The 22,459-nt window shown below is 41.2% G+C and overlaps 1 protein-coding gene across 1 annotated transcript in view; it reads left to right on the top strand.

Annotated features, from left to right (window-relative positions):
- The window catches only part of vps50 (VPS50 EARP/GARPII complex subunit), a 99,105-nt gene that overhangs the window by 15,177 nt on the left and 61,469 nt on the right, over positions 1–22,459 (top strand). Inside the window, exons 5-9 of the mRNA XM_061092584.1 lie at positions 6,852–6,905; positions 14,083–14,153; positions 14,731–14,848; positions 15,432–15,467; positions 15,781–15,863. Coding sequence (XP_060948567.1) covers positions 6,852–6,905; positions 14,083–14,153; positions 14,731–14,848; positions 15,432–15,467; positions 15,781–15,863 — 362 coding nt within the window. The remainder of the gene's footprint in view (positions 1–6,851; positions 6,906–14,082; positions 14,154–14,730; positions 14,849–15,431; positions 15,468–15,780; positions 15,864–22,459) is intronic.

Genomic DNA, 22,459 nt, shown 5'->3' with positions numbered 1-22,459 from the left:
AGCTCAATGCAGGGGTGTGTGTGGCTGTCTGTATCCTCGCGGAGGCGTGCATACGTTGGATGAAAACACGATCGATGCAGTACTGTACTATATGTACTGCATGTACTTATTCCCTTGTTTTTCCTCTTTATTTCACTGCTGTGTGGAGGTTTATGTGTGTTTGTGAGCCGTTGCATTCCTTAAAGTGATAATTAAATATCCTGCTTCGTTTTTTTTCCTTCCTCTCCTCTGTTCCTGAGTCATCTGCTGTAGGGTAGCCCAGACTTTCTATGGTATAAGGGAAAGAGAACAACCTTCCTGTTTCACCGCTGAGTTTAATTGGCATCTCAGACACACGCCTGGCACCGGCTCGTCTCAGGGCTAATTGCCTTTTTCGCACTCAGACTTTGGCCCGTACGGAATAAAAAAAGTCAGGGTTCGGAGACTGACTGGTTGTGTGTGGTTTCAATAATTCCCACAACACACAAATGCTAGGATGCCTTAATCAATATGAACACACATGCTTGTATATTTCACTTCTGGTTGCATTTATCAGCTGTATCTGTATCTCATGCAATGGCTAAGCCACTGCTATCATTTACATTCAACCCATGAATTCTAATTATACTTTTAACTCAAGACCTTGAAATCTTTAAATCCCCCCCTTAAAAAGATGAAGACCAATAATGTACCAACACATGAGCATATCATTTTTTTTATCAAGGACGCTTCTTCAATTGACTTTCTATGCATGAACGTAGGATGCAGAGATTCCGGGGGAAGTGATATTAATAACCTGGATGAACATATTCAATTTTTAATGAAACTTGAAAGCTTTGACTATCCATCTTGCAGCAGTAATGAAAGTTAGCAGCGCTTATGCAACCTTTGCCTAAGCCTGGCTTGATTGCCAAATTCCTCTCAGGCTGCAGCGACGTCCCACCGTGCAGGGCGAAGTTTATCGTCGTGTATGTGAGCGAAATTCAAACATGAGAGGTCGCATCGTTTTATGATGAAATGCTTCAAAGCCGGTGCAAAGACGTGTTTTGAGAAACGGGGGGCTGCCCCAAAGCCCCACGTGGTGCCCAATCTGACGGAATGTGACACCACCATACCAAACATTTGAAATATTGTTTTCGTTTTCATTTGGTCATGTGAATTTTGTTCTCCTCCAATACAGACAAAATGTCCTGCATTACACTACTGCTTTGGGTTATGCGTAACATGCCGAAACCAAGGAAACTTACTGTTGACTTTAATCTGTCTCAGTCCTGAGGTTCTTCAATCAGAACGACTAACCTCTGTTTTTTAGCTGCTTGATACATTTTACTTCTCCAACCCCTAATTAAAATGAGCTAATTTAGCTGTAATGGCCTCGTACATCTCGGTGAACACTTGCATAAAATAGTGAACTTGTTCTGGCTCGATACATCGATTATAAACCTAATGTATGCAGCCTATCTTTAGTCTTTTTGCTAATGAGCGAATGCAACGTAGACTGTACAAACATCTTCTGTCTCTGTCAGCATTCGTCATCGTCTTCCTCCTGATGGTAGTCGGCGTCTGTCTTCTCCTGTGACTCCCCTCATGTTTGCTCATCTTTTTCTCTCCTTGATGGCACATTTTTCATATCCCTGTACAGAAAAACATGCATTTGTTGTCTTTCTGTCACTAGTTTTACTCCATCTGCCATAGTTTTGACTGGCCACCGGGAATCCTCCCATTGGACTCTTCGCTCTGTGGTTCGCTTGAGCATCCTTTAAAATAAATTTGTTGAGCAGCCCTCAGATGCATCTTTGGGCCACTTTGATTATTCACCAGCCTGGGTCGTCTGGGTGAGAAAGTCCAGGGCCTTTTTTTTAATCCCAGTTCGTCCCGGCCATCTGCTAAATAATACATGCACTGTGCTTGGTTTGCAACCCATTATTGCAAATTTGACTCTATTTTTGTTTGTGAGGGTGAACTTAGAACAAAGCTGCTTTCCGACATGAACTGAACTCCGGACGTTTTCCAGACGTTTTCCAGAGGGCCTGTATGTGAGAACGCAAATGTCTGAGTCCGTTGTTCTGGAACTTTATTCCCCTTGTACAAATGTGTGACTCAGCCCACATGAGAATACAGCAGAAACATCTCCAGAAAATTCACAGCGAGTCAATTGATGACTCAAAACTGGAAGATTACAAACATCTCACAATGAAAAATAGGTGAAGAAGATGTGGAAGATTTCAAATTGGAAAGACAAGATTTGAGAGCTTTTCTAGATATGGGCCGAATCCAGTGTTAATGTGCTGTAAACAAAAGAGCCTGCGTGCTCTACCCAGGCGTCACCCCTCGTCTGAATGTCCAGAAAAAATTTCTCCAGACATTTTCTGTAGTTCACGTCTGAAAACAGCTCTAGTGACTTGGTTCTTGTGGCTCAGGTTGGAGTGTTTCAATACTAATAGCTGGGTTTTCATCATATGCTAAGACTCTAACACTCCTTGAAAAGTTTATTGTTTTGTGCTTAGATCAGTGGATTTCCATTACGTGGCTCAGTGGGTCAGTCTTTGAATTTCTTTAACGTGACTTCTCATTGTCTTTCTGTTTCTCCACCATTTACTTGTTCAATTTCTTTCACTTCTTCCATGTACTGAATATTTCTTCACTGTGACCATCCTTCTCACACGATTGGATTTGAGAAGAACAGGGTTTCCCCCAGAAAACTTCTGGGGGGGGGGGGGGGGGGGGGGGGGGGTGTTGAGTCGGATTTTGAGCTGGACACCATTGTTTCTTATACTCTAAACATGTTGCACTTTGTTTAATATGCACACCTAACTTTTTTATTTTGATAAGGGGTTAAATAGATACTTTGATATCTTTTTGAGTTGCACTGCTGACTTAACTTATAAGCCCTCTTTTTTATTTATTTTTATCACGTTGGAGTTGCTAGTTTAAACCTACAGTTTTGCCTACAGTTTTGCCTACAGTTTAGCCTTTGTTTACATTTTGTTTTGTGCTGCATTATATGGTGACATACAGTTTGTTATCAAAATAAAATTAACTGAATTGAAATGGTCAATTTGATTTTTTCGGAGAAAAAATAAATCGTTTAGATTAATCGACTAATCGATAAAATAATCGTCAGACTAATCGATAGAAAAATAGTCGTTAGTGGCAGCCCTACTTAATATTAAAAAAAATTCAAGTTTGCTGTGAACATAGCAGTCAGGCCTCTTATTTCAGAAACAATGAACCGTAACAGTTTGGTTACCAATAAAAGATAAGCGTACTACTTCTTTGCTTTCAGCCAGCTACTCAGACAAGCAACAAAATAACAAACAAACAAAATACACAGGCAAGTGTCGGCCTACTTTGAAATAAATTAAACACAGAACTTTGTAGGGCTATTTGAGTCCTCATATTTGTGGAAAATGTATGAAATAAGAAGTACCCTATTTTTAAATAAATAAAACCAAATAACTGCAGCCTAATCGTGTAACGAACTAGGTTTATGTTTATGTTCGGTTTTGACTTATGTTCAGTAAAACACTGTGTTGAAGGAGCGTTCTGATGTCTGAGGGTCAGTGAAGGCGACGTATGTTCAGTAAAACACTGTGTTGAATGAGCGTTCTGATGTCCGAGGGTCAGTGAAGGCGTCTGGGTGGGACATGTGACTGTTTGGACCAATAGGATGGTTGCTTGGGGATCGGGGCTCAATGAGGAAGTGAAGTGTTGTGGATGTGCGCGAGTGATGGATTTTTTATTTTTTTTTTAAATAAAAAAAACATGCGACGCTTAGCCTGGCGGGGGGGGGAGTAAAGCCTGGCGGCCCGCCAGGCCTATACAGCACTGGGGGAAACCCTGGAAGAAACTCAGGTGCTAACTAGGGCTGCAACTAACGACTATTCTGATAGTCGATTAGTCACCGATTATTGAAACGATTAATCGACTAATCGGATTATGAATGACACAAATTCTCAATTGCTCTTATTTAGCAAACAGCCTTTAAATTTAGCTTGAGGTTGTTCGAGGCATGTGATGACTGAAAATAAAGGCCATAAAGATTGATATTTCATACCAAAAAAATTTCCTTTAATAAACTTTGTTGCATATAAGGGTACTGTAAGAGCCAATACGCAGTATGTGTGTGTATAGTTAAATATTTATGTTGGTTTATAATTTCTTATATTATCCAGGTTTGTAGTTTAAGTTTTGTACAGTTGAGCACTGTTTTGTTTTTTGCAACAGTTTCATGAAGCCGTAAGGCGGTTCTTGATATCAGGTGGGTGGTGAGCCAGCGGGGCTGGTTAAGTGACGCGCTAGAAGATTGGTGAGTTTAAGGAGTCTGCAGGAGTTGACTCCAACAAGTTTTGAGCGTGAATTTAACGTGAAACATGCGTGCAATCTTGAGTGACATTGACGTGAAGACTGCCTGGGAATATCAGGTGCTGTAAGGCTTACAGCCACACCAACTTGAATAAAATACCTCACTTCAAGATTAACCCGCCTCATGTGTTCGTGGAACACTGGTTGTCACGCAGGGTCGGGCCTGGCTAGTATGTGGACACGAGTCAGCTGTTACAAATACTCCCTCAGACAAAATCAAGTGGCCGTCATATTGGAACGGAGTGGAACGGCCACTACAGGTACTGTTGACACGAAAGCAAAGAAATCAAGTTTTTGTCCATTTAAAAGCAAGGAAAGGCAAAGTGCTAATAAAAAAAATTTAAATTTAAATTCAAGTTTCCTTTTTTCCTGTCAACTAAGAACAGGCCAAGAGCTGATACTAAAAATAAATTAAAAATCAAGTATAACTTTTTCCTGTTAACAAAAATGACAGGGAAAGTAACAGCAATAAAAACATCAACAAACGAAACTACAGTCTTCTTCGGACTAAATAATTGTGATTAAAAAAGACGTTTGTCAGGCAATAGGATAACATTTCGCTTTTAAACTCGTTAATAAAAAGTTTAAACCATATTTTTGTAATGGATGCTAGAATCCTGCATGTAGGTATATACGTGTATATATAACGTCTGACAGAGGCGAGTCCGTCTGTTACTATGTCACACGTCCCTCCTCCTCACATGCGCGTGTCATGCTTCCATGAAGAGCAGGTCCGCTGCACAGATACTGCAGGTAGTTTTTTTCGGGCTGTTAAGAGTGAAGTTCTCCGGAACTTTTTACTTTCTGAACGCGATGCTGCTGCAGCGGAGGCCGCCATTGGACCATGTTTAGACGCTATTGCACATGCGCGACTTTCCGAGATAGGAAGGAAGCGAGATGGCTCACTCCTCAGCTGCTTTCATCAGCACCTCCGGTAAGACGTTTAGTTCAACTGCACCGCACGAAAAACACGTGCTATGACGTTACCAACGAATCATCGACGAGTTAATTCGTCGGCGACTATTCTTGTCATCGATTTTTGTCGACGACGTCGACTAATCGTTGCACCCCTAGTGCTAACACCCTGTGGAATGAATGATCAACTTCAACTGAGCTGCATTCGCCATCTGTTCCGGTCTCCAGTTGGCTCCCGTGCATACGCAACACATTTCAAAATGTCATCCCACACTCTTATTCTGCTACTACGGCAGACAAGGCTGCTGCATAGTAGCAGATATAAACGCCTCCTCACAACTTGGAATAAACTCGTGCTTATCTTAAAACTGCACTTGGTGAATGTGTGTGTTGGTGTGGATAGTTGCAAATTATTAATAAATATGAAAGGAAAGTAGTTGCTCTTTGTGTCAGAGAGAGGAAGACGTAACTGGAGTTTTTGTCATGGTAATGAGCAGCTCATTCCAACCTTGTTTATAAATGGCCCTTCATTGAGGCTCATTCAATCTCCATTGACCCTCACTGTTCTTCAGCTTTCTCTCTCTCCTCTAAAAGCAGCTGTGGGCAGCATTCGTAGCTGGAGAGGTCAGACTGATCTCATGACTGTGCTTAATACTGTGCTTCATGAACATGCTCTTTAAATAATTACACTTCAACCTCGGTTGTGAGTCTAGTTGGCTAAAGACAGAAAGGAGTGGAGGGAACTTTGGAAACAACAACAGACAGAAACAAGAGTAAAGCTGTCGAAATGGTTTGGCGCTCCTGCTTCATCCTCAACAGCGAGATTAAACTGTCCAACAGTTTTTTGTTGGCTGACATTTGGGAAGAACATCAAAATATCTTTTCACTCTCTTTGTGTCTCTGCGCTGTGGCCAGAGCCATTATGAGTTGTCTGTCTGCCTGTCCCAGTGTTGTGAATGTGAAACCTTTCAGGACGGCCTTGTGGGGATTTCCTCACATTTGGAGCAAATGTTCATTTGGACTCGAGGACCAACAAATTAGATTTTGGTGGTCAAAGGTCAAGGTCACAATGACCTCATGTTTATCCCATTCTTGTGACTGTAACACAGCAGGAACCTCTTGAGGGGATTTCATTACTTATGACACAAATATTTACTCCGTCTTCAGAATGAACTGTTTTTGAATTGAATTTGCTGCTTAAAGGTCCAAGGTCACTGTGACTCTACAAAACACGCTTGTGTACAAAACTCAATTTTTCACACATTTAAAAGGATGGAAGTGATGACGTTTTCAATGCAAAAGGTCAACTTCCCTGTGACAAAACAATGTTCAACAAAGAGCCGTTACTCAGGAACAGAAAGAAAGATTGTGACAATATTTCACATTTGCCCCTGAATCGATGCCATTAATCTTGAGTGGCAACCTTGAAACAGATTTTTACTACATATTTCTTATAAGTCTAGATAAGAGGGATGTAAACTGCAGCTTGACTTTCTAGCGTAAGCATGCAACTGCACCCTAGTAATTTTAGTTTTCTTTTATATTCTGCTTCCGTGCTCAACTGTCACTCTCCCTTCTCTTCCTCTCTGTAGGTTTCTAAAAAGGTCGCAGATCTCATCCTGGAGAAACAGCCCTCTTATGTCAAGGTAAGCTTTCAGAGTCAATTCACCATCAGATGATATAGCATTTCTGCACATTACATTGTATTATTGGCCATCAGGTTATCTCATTTGCCGTCAATGTCTCAGTGGATGTGATGACTCAGTCGCCAGCCGTCAACCAGATGAGGTAGAATTTTCGTAACCATGGCAATATGAAATTTCACTCCCCCATGTGTAAGATACTGGGGCAGCAATCTAGTTTTTTTTATTCACACCATGAACATGTTGTGAATTCAAACTAATTCAATAAAATCCTTTGATCAGCAAGTGATGCTGCAATGAACAGAAATGAACCAGCTTTTTATTAAATGAATTAACTTTTTATTATAGAAGGCATTATTCAGCAACTTTCTTGTCAGTTCAAAGCTTAAAACATGGGATTCAAGTAGTTTGCTGAACACACTCCCACATAGAAAAGGAAGGAACCTACTCAAGCAGTTTTCAGACATGACCTCCGGGTCAAATCCAGAGAATTGGGTACGGAGTTTATCCGTAGTTTGGCTTTCACACATGCACCGGGAGACATTTGTCTTTTTTTTGTGTCTGGCGCGTAATATTAGCATCATCAGCTGGAGCCAGCATTAGTATCTCCAACCAGATATAAAAGATGTGTGTTTTGATTTGTTTGAATTAGCATTCAGACCTCATGACTGTTGAAGCTTACCAGAGTGCATTACATTTTGAATTTAGTCATTAAAGCTTTGATCCTGGCAGACAACCGGCAGCTTTCAACAAATTTGCCATGTTGTGAAACTGTGGTGATATTACTTCAATTGTTGAGGCATCTGAAGGTCAGTCTATGAAGAGTGGTTTGATCATTATTTCTATGACCCTCCACTGTGACTTTGCAATTTAGAAATGACTGCAGGACTTTATTGGATTTCAGGGGCATTTCCATTCACACATCTCCGCCCACGTTCAGGCCAGTGTTTCCTCTACATGCGCCTAATGGCGGTGGGAGAGGAGAAAAGAACTTTGCTTAATCTCTTTAGGTCTATTGTTATATTTTTTGCTAAAGATGTTTCATATCCAGGTCAATTCACACGCCTTTCAGAAAATTGTATGAATGAGAAACCTTACACATGATGAAAGTACAACAATTATAGCAACAAGCAGTGGGAACCTGTCAACAATGAAGGAATCAATCTAAATCATTCACCAAAGGAGAAACCGTGGTGCATCTTTATGACTTTCACACACTCACGTTACAGCAGACACACTCATTTGATTGGATTATGCAATGAAACACATAGGTGTGAAATAAACAAAATTATGGAAGATTCATCTTGATACAAAGATGGTTGGTATTCCACATGCACTGTTTTTCTTTTTCCTGGAGCCCGGCCTCTCTATGCCTCTCTATGCACAGAGGTGTCAATCTCAGAGACATCCGATTCCCTCCAGAGACATGGGCAATATGTATATTCTTTGGATAGGAATCCCTTAAAGAAACATTGTAAATGTTAGGTTAATTTTTTCATTGAATATGCGGTAAATTCATGTTTATTAACACATAAGTGTTTGATAATACAGTTTGATGACTCAAGTTATATCTGGAAAAAAGACAGTAAGCTATGAATATTTGTAGAATGAATGACTGCTCTCTAGCTTCTAGTTGATATATTATGTAATTAAAATAATATAGGTTAATCAACATATGTCAATAAGCACATATATGAAAGCTAGAAAAGATTATACATTTATAACAGTATATAAACATGCAGTTTACATAATCTTGAAACACATCATATATAAGCTTGGCAGACATACCCCTGCTCCTCACTGTGCAGAGATGTACTCAGGTCTCAAGAGCCCTTCTGGTGCCAGCAGATTCACAGACACCTCCTGGCAGTATGCGCTTTGTGCGAGAACAAAAGAACGTTCGCTCTCATGTGAATAAAAACGCATTTTTGATTCCACCTTTGATGCTTCCACTGTCCTGGGGAAACTCTGCACTCCCCTGCCGAGTTCAGAGGGCAGAATAATGTCACAATGAGACGGAAGAGTTTTACCACTTAATTTCCTATCATTCGGAAAGACTCTCAGACTGAAGGAGGCCAACAATGCACTTTCTGCTTGCCCCTTGATTTGCAGATTGATTTAGCATACAGCCTTTAAACATGAAATCGACTGAAAAATTTACATATTTGACCCAAACATGAAGGAACAATGTGAGTCTTTTAAAATCTCTTACAACTATTGACACCAAGGTGTGGATGTAGCCCAAGGGTCCTCCTGCTCCTCTGTGTTTTCAACTCTTTACCTTCCTCTTTTTAAGGTGTACCTTTCGCTTCCCGTCTGCTATTTATTCTGGCGATGTTTATTTCCCAAGTCTCTGTGTCTCCTCTTTGTGAAATTTTATCAAACATATATTTTCAGAGACAGAAAACTGCAGTAGAGACCAAAACGCCTCAGGGCACAATGCCACTTCTCCCCCAGTGCTCAGTGCTGTTTACAACACGTCGGGGGACATATGCGTTAGCACTTGGAAGTGAGGGCCCACTAAGTGTCTGATGTGATTCGTAGCTCTGCTGTGACAACACACCTGCGTCTACCCACTAGCGACACATGGCCACTGCTTGTGTCTTGTTTATGATCTGGTTTTCCTCATGTGGAGGGTTACATTTAGTTTAAGATTTATTCTTTTACAACTGCTTTTGCCTTGTTTATTTTTATCTGCGTCAAAAATGGTAGTTTTAAGGTAACACATGTACAGTTGTTTTCTGTGAGTTCAAGGTGTTAACCTGGCTCAATACACAGGTAATAGGCTATTCAAAATAAATGCAACTCTATTATTTCCACAGTTAAAAAGAGATGGTTTGGAACAAAGTGGCCCTTAGACTTGTCAGGAGAGAAAGAGATTGCCTTGTAGGAGACCAACTTGTAATGCATTAGCACCGGCTAGCCCTGACCAGGTCACTCAGAAGAATGGATTTGGACTGGTATTTAATTATATCCAACTGGAAACACTTATTCGTCACAGTTACACCCGGCGACTTTGTTTTCGTTCCCCAGTTACCTTCTTTAAGAGACATTAGTAATTTGTCTGACCTTGGTGGTCATAACTGCCAATTACACGGCGATCTGAAGGCTGTTTCATCGGGGGAAATTAGAAATTTGAAAAGAAATAGATGTCACAGGGTGGTTACTGTGTGTAAAGGCTTAGAGTCTCATACCCTTCAGGTAAATGTGTGTGAATTTTTATTTATGTGATCTGATTTCAATTGAAGATTTTGCCTTATCTTGATAAGGGACTTTCTGTGTCAACAAATGACAATATGGTGTTACCCCACATGATGCACAGTTGCAGAAATCTGCCAGTGAAAGGGATCAAGTGAAAGACAAATTGGACTGTGCCTCGTGTCCAGTGCAGTTAGTGTTAGCAGCACTGAGTTTGTGTCCTTGACATGCATGGCCATTGCTTGTTTTCTTGCCAATTACAGACACGTGCAGTGTAAAAAATTAAGCAGATATCTCAGCAAACCTGACTTGAACCCAAATATATTTTCTACGTTTTTGGCCCAGCCCGGCCTGCGGGGTCTTGATGTGTTGGGTATCCACATTCATACCAAATTAAAAAAAAGAAACTAATAAATGAATCCGCTTGAAGATTAGATTCAACTTTATTGTCATAGCAGACAACGAAATGCAGTACAGCATCTAACCAGAAGTGCAAAAAAAGCAGTAAAAGTGCAGAGTATGTGCATATGTAAAGTGGAAGTGAGCTAGATAGATACATATATAAATAGATATAAATATGAATACACTATAGGTGGGATGAAGATGGTGACCCCATTGTGCTCGTTCCAAAAAAAAATGCTTCCCATTCCAAAAACATTGCAAGTAGTGCTTTGCTATAGTAGCCACACCACAAAGTAATACCACAATCACTTTAAATGTCACCGCAAGGTACAATAATTGTAAGCTTGAAAAGGCCACGAAAACGTAAGGGGAAAATCTGCCACACGACAACACAGGCATCAATAACAGATCGGGCCCAACCATATATTTTGTCTTGTTTCCCTTATGCTGGTAAATGCTTGATTCAACATGTACACTGAAAAAATTGTGAGAGAGAATCGTAATAATTTTTTGTAGAATCGTGCACCCCCCCAGCACTGCTCCTGTACGTTCTGAGTGCCATTCAACTCTGTCTTCATTCACCTCACTCCTTAAAGGCAACTAGGGCAGAACCCCAACTGAAGCATCGTGAGGATGTGTAGGCAGGGGGGTGAAGTTGGAGCCAGTGCATACTCAATGTGCTGGAGGGTCACTAGAAGGACCTCTCATAAAAATTTCAATAGAAAAGCTTGGAAAAATATTTTCCTTTGGGACTGAACCTCTCCTCCTCCTTGACCTTCACTTTCCACACCAGAGCTGTGCATGTGGACATTGTAGGAGTGGGGTTGTATAGTTTAATTGTGCGTGAGTAAGTTCACCTTCTCTGTGTGTGTACAGTACATAAATACCTACTTTGAGGGAATATCTGTTTGCTGTTCGATAATGGAACTCAGCGTTTCTTTACTTCATCCCACATCCCTCTCATTCCTGCCGTTTAACCTTTTTTCTTCCACTGGACTCTGACTGACCAACTGCCCCACTGTGCACAGTTACTGTATCTGCTCTGTCGTCTGTCAGGTTAAGTGACGCCTACATACACGACAGAGCTGAGGTTTAACAACAAATTGGAGCCTCAGGCTACAAACTGAGCTCTCAGCATGTTGAGCATGTGTGTGTGTCTCTGTTTGAAGCTGCTTGTGACCGTATGTGTGTGTATTCAGGTTGTCTTTGTCTTGGTTTGCTGAGTAGATTTGTGCTCCCAATTGAATGCGCACAGTATTTCCATATGATTTATGGGCTAAGTCCACAACCGCTGTGCACAGTAATACTTGTGCATTGATAATGAGTGGTCTATGTGTATTTAGAGTGCAACACAAGTTGTGTGTGTTTGACTGGTGAAGTGAAAGATGAATTTACGTTTCATTACCACATGCTGGGTTAATCTAACACAGCAAGATGAGTTGCTTGTTTAACCCTGTCCAATGTTTTAAATATTCTACATATTTGGTTCATGGTAACTTGAATGTTGGATTAATTTTGTACTTAATAAACATAATAAATAATAAATATTTTTTTATATAAAAGCTTTACAAGTCAGCAGTCACACATGGTACAGCTGTCAGGTGTCCAGTGTCTTACCCAAGGACACTGGTGGAGGCAGGGATTGAACCAATGTTCATGGACGACCCTCTGTACCTTCTGAGCCACAGACATCAATTTTATTCCATAATTATAAACACACTAGAGAGGAGTGAAAAAGGAATAACCGACGATGCACTGATCTATTTCAAATGTATCTTACAAGCAACAAATAACACCCTTTTAAACATGATGTTACATATAGAGTTGACACAGTGGCTGGGTGGATTGGGGAATTGCAATGACAAACATGGCCCAACCAGCTCAACCCCGCAGTCAGGTCAGTAAAATTACAGACACAGAAAAGAAACTGATCTATATTCGACCTTGAATTCTCTTTGGTGAACGTCTTGACTCTCCTGACTTCACTAACTTATTAAAGCAGCCTCTACCACTCACTGATAAGTTCATCTCACAACTTTGACTTTTCATCCCTATCACGATACTGGTGGAGGCAGGAGGAGGTTTACGGTTGTAAATGGTGCAGGAGTTAAAGACATGGCTGCACTGTTCCAAGCGTGGGAATCAGCCTCTAAATTATTCCTCAGCTGGACTTGGTGAGTCAGCTCAGATCCAGATCGTGCCTGCTCCTTCGGGAGCAAGAGCCTTTTCTGACGACACATTTAAATGCACGTCCAACGTGATACCCTCAGGTATTAAGAAACTGTTCTGGCCAGGATCTATGATTTATAATTCAAGAAGCCCTCTGGCTTTCACAAATGTAGCAACTTTGCAGATGATTGCTTATTGATGTTTGCGTCGTGTTTGATTTGTAACAGTCCCCTTATGAAACCAAACAAATCTAAACAAGGCCGAACCCGACAGTAAATATTTTTTTGTGTCCAAGCCTGATGTTTTTTCTGATTACGGACATGTACACTGTAAGACATCAAGTAAAGAGCCCAGCCAGCGTGAACAATCCCGAGCAGAAACCCAATGTCGTTTTAAAAGTTTTGTCCCGTCGAGAACCCACGCTTTATTTGCACTTAGTGTCATGTGAGGGTAATGTTGTGTTCACAGTTTTAATCACCCCCCCGAGCAAAAAAGTATGACTCTTGTGGTGCATGTCCCCTCAGAGAAAACGACAATGTCTCTTGAAACGACCCTCGCACCCTCTTCTGAGGCCAAGGTCTTTGTCAATGGGGGCACATTCGTTTGAATGGGTCTATTGAATTGGTAACAACAGCAGAAGTGCCACTTTGAGGCTGTTGTTGTTGTTTATCACCTTTGAAAATTACTCCGACCATAGTTTGTTGGTAAATTCTTGTTTTGTCTGACAGTAAACGTTTTTTTTATGTGGTACAACATAAAAAAAACAAGATCGAACAACCAGCATCTCCCACCTTAGGGATGAAATCTGGCAGATCAAGCAAATAAAAATGCAAAAGCAAACGAGGAACGTCGAAAATAAAACGACGATGTAGTTTGCTCTTGGTCCTACTTCGCTCAAGGTCGCGCTTGTTCTCTCCAGAGGTCATTGACGTGGCTTTTATAACCGAATCTGCAGAGCGCTGATTGATCCGTTTCCAAACGTCAGCGTGCTGTAGAAAGAAAGGCTCTGTCTGATTGTCTGTTTGGAAAGTTGTTCACATTTTGGCGCTGACATTACATGCCCTGAGGTAACAGCATCATCTTTAATATCTATCTGAATAGCATCTATCTTCATAAATTGCTCACAGCAGGATGCATCTCACAGAAGATTGCGTTGCTATGTGTGAAAGCAAGCACTGCTCTTCATGTCTGTACATGGAGGAGCACGTGGTGATATGCTTGGAAGTTGGCATTATTAGAAACATATCTCACTGCCGGGTCCGCAAATGAATCAACGTAACAATATCAAGGTGTTCTACGTAGATTACAAGAACAGTGTATATTGTTAAAACAGGGATTTTGAAATGTCCCAGTGTTTTAACACAGCATGTTGTGTTTTGATTTTAAAAACTGTCCTGGTCCCCGTTCACAGGAGCTGGAGAGAGTAACCGCGTTGCAGTCCAACCTGCAGCTGGCAGCAGTCATTTGCACTAACGCAAGGAGGTAATGGCGCTCAATTACATTCACTAAAAGAAATGGCTCTTCGAAGAGCCCATTCAAATCACATCTGCATACTCATACATGCATGCTCACTTTTCACACACAGCAACTGAGGTAACTGTCCTTTCCCCTCATATATTGTCATTCTGTTGTCACACATGACAGGTGATTCTGTCTTGTCTCCCCTAGAAATATTTTATTTGTCTTTATTAGGCTTGTTATTTTCTTGTGGGTTATGAGAGTTTGTCTTTGTGTTACTAAAACTTTTGGTGTTGTCACTGCACTGGGTAGTGTTCGAATAGTGACCATAAACTGTTTATAAAGATGGACGACATGGCAACAACTTTTTGTGACCAGTTTAAAGTTCCATGTGTTTTCCTCTGGTGTTGCCACTACGTTAAAGGCAAAAATGATCGCTGTAAAAAGACAAAGGTCTTGTAATTGTTTGTGAGTACATTTCTAGATATACAGCACCATTCCCTACATAGTACAAAGCTGTACTGGTTTATTATTTTTCCTGTGCTGCAAACTTAGCAATCTGAACATGTGTTGTTTCTGTACTTTACCATCTTGTGTGTAGACAACTGAGCGTGTCGAAGGAAGGATTCACAGAGGCCAGCCTGGGTCTACTTGCCAATCAGAGACGACGACAACTGCTGACAGGCTTGCTCAAGTCTCTGAGGACCATCAAGACACTGGTAAAATGTGCACATCACAAAGTCACATGCGATGCAACATGCATTGTTGTACACTGCATATTGATGTAAATGCGTTTTGGTCGCAAAGACCTAGGAAACATCCATCAGCTTATATATCCTATTGAATTAATTGTGTAAAACTCAGCTTCTTAAGCTAATTAACATACCTTTCTATAGTAAATGTCACAGTTCTTTTTTTGTTCCAGTTGATTAATGCTCATGTGTCATTTCTGACCTGCAACATAAATCATATACACTATCATCCTGAGGAAGGCTTTTAATTTCCATCTCAGTGTTTTTGTTTGGGAATCTGACTGAGTTGTTGTGAGACTCTACCCTGAGCTGTAGTTTATATCATGTCATTCACACTGTGTAACATGTTACAGATCCATGTTATTCACAACCATCATCATCACAACTCTTCCTTATTTAGGTTTAAATAAATGAAAAATGTAGACTGAAACTGCACTGGTTGGCAGAGACATACAGCCACAGGGAAGTAATTGTAGTTTTTAAATATTTAGGCCTGTTAGGGATTTTATGCTGCACTCACGTCTTCTTCTTGTCATTCTTCCCCTCACAGCAAAGAACAGATGTAAGACTCAGCGAGATGCTTGAGGTATTGTAACCCACTCTGTACACACACACACGCACGCACACAAGCACTTACAGATATATGTCTATAATTGACTTGAAAGGTTAAAAATCAGGAGGGATTCCACATGGAAAACCAAACCCACACAAACACTAGATGCTCTGACAAATGCTGATCTTTTGTGAAGGTCAGCTTTAGCCCACTGATTGGATCTGACCGCCACTGTGTGATCATTTTATTGATTAATGTATGGTATATGTCTATAGGGTACTGTACATTAAAGCCTGTGCTTTTTTAAAAACATATAAACAATAAAAGACCTGATATCGTTTCTTAGGAGGAAGACTACCCAGGTGCAATCCAGCTCTGTCTGGAATGTCAGAAAGCTGCCAGCACCTTTAAACACTACAGCTGCATCAGGTACAGTATGAACAGACTGATTAAGAAATGTTTTTGTTGTATCCAACTGAAAATAGCGTGGACTTTATCTATTTATGGCTGTCTGAAAAGCATTTTCTGATCTACCTGATAGTTATGAATCAGAATATGACATAAATATCTTTCTGAGTCCTATGTCAACTCTTGAAAACCAGGAAATCGCTCCCCTTTAAATCATGACCCGATGTTTTCTTTAAAATGCAGGTCTGTCTCTATATCTCTTTTTTTCTCACAAGGTCGAAAGTTTAAAAAGTCTAATTAAAGGGGCTTTTTACTTCCTTTTACTTTACTCATTGTCATTCCCCTCTGTTAATTCGATTGCATTGACTACAACGTCAGATCGGTTTTCTTGAGTTTTACTATCTGGCTTTCGGCCCAATGAAAAGTGTCTAAGCAGGACATTCTCAGTGAATATACCCTGACTGCTAACTCCGTGTCTTTGAGGAGTTTGAGGGGGATACGTTTTTTATATTTTGAATGCAGACGATCAGCTTTAAGCATATTGCTTATCTCTCTTGTTGAGTGCTTTCAGTTCTTGAGTAGTCGTTGCACTGAATAGTATCAGCTGATAAGATGGAGAGAGACAGGCAGACAGCTGGAACCATTAGGAAAATAAAAATATCTTTTTAGTGTCCCCACATGACGTAACAAACCTCTTCTCCTCTCTTTTAAGAAGTCTGATTTGAAAGAAGAGATAAGTGTGTGTTGGACATTTACTGTGTTTAAGCATGCTTGTAAGATTTCTCTCCTGAGCTCACTAGAAAAGATGTTGAATACCAGAGGGAGAATTGTCTCTGTCCTTTGGATTTCCTGTGTAATTTTGCTCAATTTGTGGCAGTGGGTGGGCGCCTCAGTGCTGCTTTCTCGTGTATTGATTACAAATCAATCAGGGATGCACGTCATCGATGGATTCTTCCCTCCTACTGCTTTACCTTTCACACACATAGACAAAGAGTTATAAAAAGAGATGTGGGGACTCTAACTTCCATAAAGCAACTCTATATAAGTTTTACTAAGCATCGCGCCCTCTGGAGCCACACACGATGATTGATTCTGTTGGGCTCTGTGTCCAAGGCTCTGTGAACGGAGGATAACCTTGATACTTTGCAAGTTTCCTCGCTGAATATTGGAGATAAACGCTGGTATTTAAGTCTTTTTAACTGCTCTACAGTTCAGCATTACTCTTGAATTAGCTGGGCCTGATTCTGAGACTTTAACCCACTCACCAAAAGATCAAGGACAGAGTGAGGAGTGAGGAGTGGGAACGAAAGCGTCTCCATTCTCCTTATTCCAAGTCAGTGAACCATTAAACTAATTTAATAATTTAATAAAAATGAAAACTGCAGACATTGTCAACACTTCCTTGCCAGTGTCAACAGTAGCAACAACAACATTCACTTACCACAGTGTATTGACAGTGGAGCAGAAGACGCAGGGTTTTTGCCGCGATGTTGCCATGTCAGACACAGAGTGAGTACTGTGAAATTGTAATCAATAAGACAATATTATGCACAGAGGATTGTTGTGGTGCGGAAAATTGCTCCAACAGCTCCCTCCAAACTGCAGCTGCTGTGTATTTGTGTGGATACCACTTTTGTTCACACAGTGTCATTAAATAAACATTAATTCAAAACAATTAATCGTGTTCCGTATCCATGATGATGAGAATCTGCGGAATATATTGGTGTGGAGGTGTGTAGAATAAACCTCTGCACGATTTGCCAACAATGACAACACCCTCTGCAGTCGGCCTATTCGTGTATGTCCTGAAAAGACATTTTTCAAATCTGCATTGTCACTGTATTCACATGCAGTTTGAACGTGTGATCAAATGTGTCTATGATTGTCATCCACACCCGTTCTTTGTTTTGTACAATGCATGTAGTATAGTTTTAAGCATTAGTGCCCTGATCACACATCTGCCATCTTTGCTCTCTGCCCAGTGTTGCTGGAATCGTGTTTGCAGCGCCGCCGTCCATAAGCAGCTACTTGTCGGTCTGCTGCACTTTGATTTAACCTTGTAGTCGTGGTTCCCCGTGTACGGTCGAATGCTCTTATTGGAGGCTTTCTCTCATATCCGCCTTTCCTTTGTCGCTGCCCCAAACCTTTTAAAAGTCACAATTTCCTCAACAAGGCGCTTATACAGCCTCACACCCCATCTTAGGCCAATTTCATCAGGCGGTCCACAGGGTCTGCCTTTAGGCAGGTTAAGACCCCTGCATGTGAGCATAGTGTTGGAAAGACTCTGAGCTCTGTTGTTGCTTTAAAACAATGAAGTGTAATGTAGCTTGGAGCACCTCTGTCCTTATGTGACCCAATCATTAATTATCCTAACAATAAATAGGATTTTCTGTTTAGATCATGCACATGATTAGTGATAAGTTTTGTATTAAATCTTCATTTCTAAATGTATGGCAGCCGTTTCATTCCATTGTTTGTTGAATCTGGAATATGAAATAAGAGGTCTTTATGCCTGTTTGCAACGAATAAGGATGCTAACAATGTTTAAAACCATTTGGGCACATCTGTGAATATCTGTTTATAATCATGTTCTTCAAAAATTTAGGGGGGTTATGCACAAAGTATTGTTTCTTATAAACCACTGTCATAAATGAAAATAATAATCTCAATTCTTTGCCACAGAGAATGCAGGATTTCATACTAATTTACACCTTCCTTCAATTTTTAAGTATTTCTTTTCACATCTAAAATAGGAATCTCCATTCTCCTCGAACAGGTTATTCTGGGTGAATCTGCCCCAGAACTCCACTTTAGCTAATAGCCGTTTGAGTATTTAAGCAGTTGCTCCGTTCGGGTTTTCTAATCTATTTGAAGTACAGGGTGGATCAGCTATAAACACGTGTATAATGGATGTTTGTGTTCTCTCAGACACACAAACCGTTTTGTGCAGGCTCAATGACACTGCAGACACTGCACCAGCTCACATATGAATTCAGAGTCACGGTGCTTTCCTCCTCGTCCTTGTCTTTAAAGTATACGTTCTTTTGGAGGCTGCTGGTGGTTGTATCCCTGAGCAGATTGTTAAAAAGATCTCCAGATGCGTTGTCGTGGTGTGTGGCTCGTGTTTGTGTTTACCTGCAGCTCTTTCATGAATATAGTCTTCCCTCCCTCACGATACCAGGAGGATCTCAGGAATATTTTCAAAGTCAGTCTTTATCATTTCGTCTGAACGTGTCGCTTCGGAGCTGTTGTTTTTCCTCTCTGGCAGATTTGATTGCACACATAAAAAATAGGCGGAATGACAGGATGTTTGTCTGCCTCTATAGTCAACATTATCTTTTCTGTTACACATGTATGCAAAGGTGGAAGAAGATGATCAAAGGTTGTATAAACACATGATTGGAGGTGTAGCCAAGGAAATTTGTTCAGGTCCAAGATCAAGTGGTATTGAATATTGTGTATATAACATTTTCATCTTTGTGTATTTGACGCGTAACTTCTTCTTGTGATGAGCAGCAAATATTATGGGGTATTTTGATTCAGACTTAATCACCTTATGAAATGTTAGTATTTAATTGGATTTTTTCACAGGTTACTGGATTGAGTATTCAGAATAACAGACAGTTTGTCCTATTAGTGAGTTTCCACATTTTTAATAAAAACTGTGCAGTGGTCTGCCTGAAATTAATAACTGAGTCAGACTGCACAATATCCGTCCAATTATTGCCCAACCTGACACTTTTGTAGTGAGTTTTAATGGACAACAGGCGATTCAACATCTGGGCGATTCACTACATCCTAACTGAAAGATGATTTTTTTAATCTTGCATGATGGGTTTCATCATCTCATTGACGTTTACCAACAGTGCTCCGCCAGGAGAGATGAACCCGCACAAATGTGAACATGCTTGAGGAATGTTGTGGTTTTTTAAAGGTGGAACTGTGAAACAGAGGAAAGGTTCCTCAAGGCTTTAACTACCATGAGACAGCCAGTATCACACACAGCAAAACTTGTCTACGGTGAAATTAGCTGAAATATTTTATTTTTATCAATTGTTTCGAGCTGTTTGTTTTCACATCTGGTGTAAATCTCAATGGAGTTTGGCATCAAGCAGGCAGCAGATGTGCATTGTCATGTGAAACGGACTCGAGGTCCTTGGACCCTATCCGAGTTTTACACGGAGGCTCATCCAGAAAACAAACGAACAAATAGACAAATAAAACATTTTTTTATGATTTTATTTATTTAGCCAAATATCGGTTATAGTGTCACTGCCCAGGTCAGCATGGGATCCACAGCTCTAAACTTGCACCCACCCAACTTATCTAGAGATACCAGAGATCTGTGTTACATTCTGCACTTGAGGAAAACAAAAAATGAAAAAAATTCCTTCCACTGATACGATTATTTTTTCACAGTCTTATTCCTGCTGACTCCCCCAGATTCCTCACTTGCATAATTGTGGTTGCTGTTGACCCTCCTGACTGCATTTCACTCTTTAAAGCCCTTCCCCTGCAACTTTATTGCCTCTCCTCCTTGCAACACGGCTACAGCAAAAATGGTCGTCTTGCAATATCTTTGCATCCGGCTGACCCTTGAAGCGAACCCCACAATGATTCTTTAGCAAGTCAGCAAGTCACTGCTGAGAGACTCGCCTCCGGGCCCTGTGGACACCTATTGCCTGTGATAATTGAAAATGCGATGCAAAATAACCTCCGCGATTTCCACCTAACTCTATTTCAAATCCTCTTGTTCCCTGAGGGGAACAGATTGTTAATTAAGTTTTTCCTCCTCATCTGTTATTTATGCATTCTATCTGATCACGGAAGAGTGTCAGTGTGCGGGGGGGCGCTGCAGCTGTACTCACACTGGAGTCAGGACAGTGTCTTTAGGTAATATATACAGCATGTGGACACAATAACAGCAGGTCACCTGGGCTGTTGGATTTCACTTGACCTCTCAACATCAAGATTCTCAGATGTGCTTGAAATCTTTTCAACTTTGAAAAGATTTCGGTTTTTCCCTGCTTGTAGTCTAAGCAAAGTTAACCGACTGCCGCCCGTAGCTTCACATGTAACCTACAGACATTAGAGTTGTGTCAGTCATCTCATCCACTGTAGTTCTTGGCAAGAAAGCAGTTACACATATTTCACTACTACCCAAGCTGTTCCAGGTTCGGCCCTGTGTTGTTGGGAGTCGGCCATGTGGTGATAGTGATAGGTTTCTGTTCTGGGAAACTGTGGTTGGTCCACTTTGCTCTCAGGTGTGTTCGTCTCTGAGCGCTGGTTTTGTGGGATGATATATTCCCTCTAATGTGCTTTTCCAAAACTGTTCAGTTTGTGGTTTTGCCTCCTCTTACTTCACCACTCTGCTGTGTGGGAGTTCACTAGAACATTCTCTGATGAACAGGGCATTTATCCTGTTGGCCTCTGCTCCTCGGCAGTATCTCTACGGTCTGGCTGCAAGAACTGTGAGCCTTTGTTCGGCCTCTCCTGGGCCTTGCATATGGACATTGAGATGTATTTCTGAGGAAACCAGGATCTGACATTGATCATTTCACATCTCTGTAGCGGTGCCAGCCCTCTCACTTCGTTGTGTTGTCTTTGTCTTGGCTGTAGGTCGTACTTTCCATTGAGGATACTGGCAATGACGTGCTGTGCTGATCTTGTAGCAGGGAGTTTCTGGTGTTATCATTGCTACGGCAAATACCTGCTTATTCAAATTCAGTTAAACTAAGCAACATGTAACATGTGCGTTTTGTATCACCTTGATTTCTGGACATCAGTGTTGTGGTTATTGCTCCGGAGACCGAACCTATAAAGACACATGACATGACGGCAACAACAACATATTTCTGTCATTTAAATTAGTTCTTAACACACTAATGTTAGTCGATGTGAAACATAACGATTGATAGCCGAGGCTGATTTGCGATTGGTCAGGCATGTGTATGGCCGGGACTTCACCCCACTATCACTATACTGGGGGATGACACGCAGCAAAAGGCCGGGTCGCGAACCCACGGCAGTCGCAGGAGGACTCGAGTGGTTGCGTCTACTGTATTTATTTACTGTTTAATCTATGGCGGAAACTGGTCAATGTTCACTGGTGACTGCGTTGATTCCTTCACTTTCCTCTGTGTCACACTCCTAAACACTCGTGCAAGCAGATAAAAGCCGGGTGAGAGTGCATCGAGTTTTGAGATGGCGTGCTCATTTTGTTACCTGCTTTCCAAATGACCTGTGGGACTCACTCTTCAGTCTCCTCTCAGTTCCTCCCTCCTCCTCCTCCTCCTCCTCCGCACTCTCTGTCCCCAACTGCAGCGAAGATGCTTAATTAGCAATTCGTTAAGGACACTCTCTCCCTTGGGCGACATGCAGTCTCACAAGGCACAACATAAGATTAGGCTGACCTGAAAAAGACCCCCAGAAACTGGGGGACAGGGCATGATTATGAATGGGCGCAGTGCAGGGGGAGTAACGGGGGAATAGAATCGGCGTCTTGGGGATGAGCCGAGCAGTCGTGATTTCTGCTGCTGCTTCTCAACTCTGGAGTTGAAAGCATTTTCCCAGGATGAGGCAGAATCTGAGGACGCCTTGAGGATGCGTAGGCGTTT

Source organism: Limanda limanda, chromosome 19 (genome assembly GCF_963576545.1).
Source record: "Limanda limanda chromosome 19, fLimLim1.1, whole genome shotgun sequence".
NCBI classification, from domain to species: Eukaryota; Metazoa; Chordata; class Actinopteri; order Pleuronectiformes; family Pleuronectidae; genus Limanda; species Limanda limanda.
The sequence above is the reverse complement of the archived record's forward strand: the minus strand, read 5'-3'. Positions and strand labels throughout refer to the sequence as shown.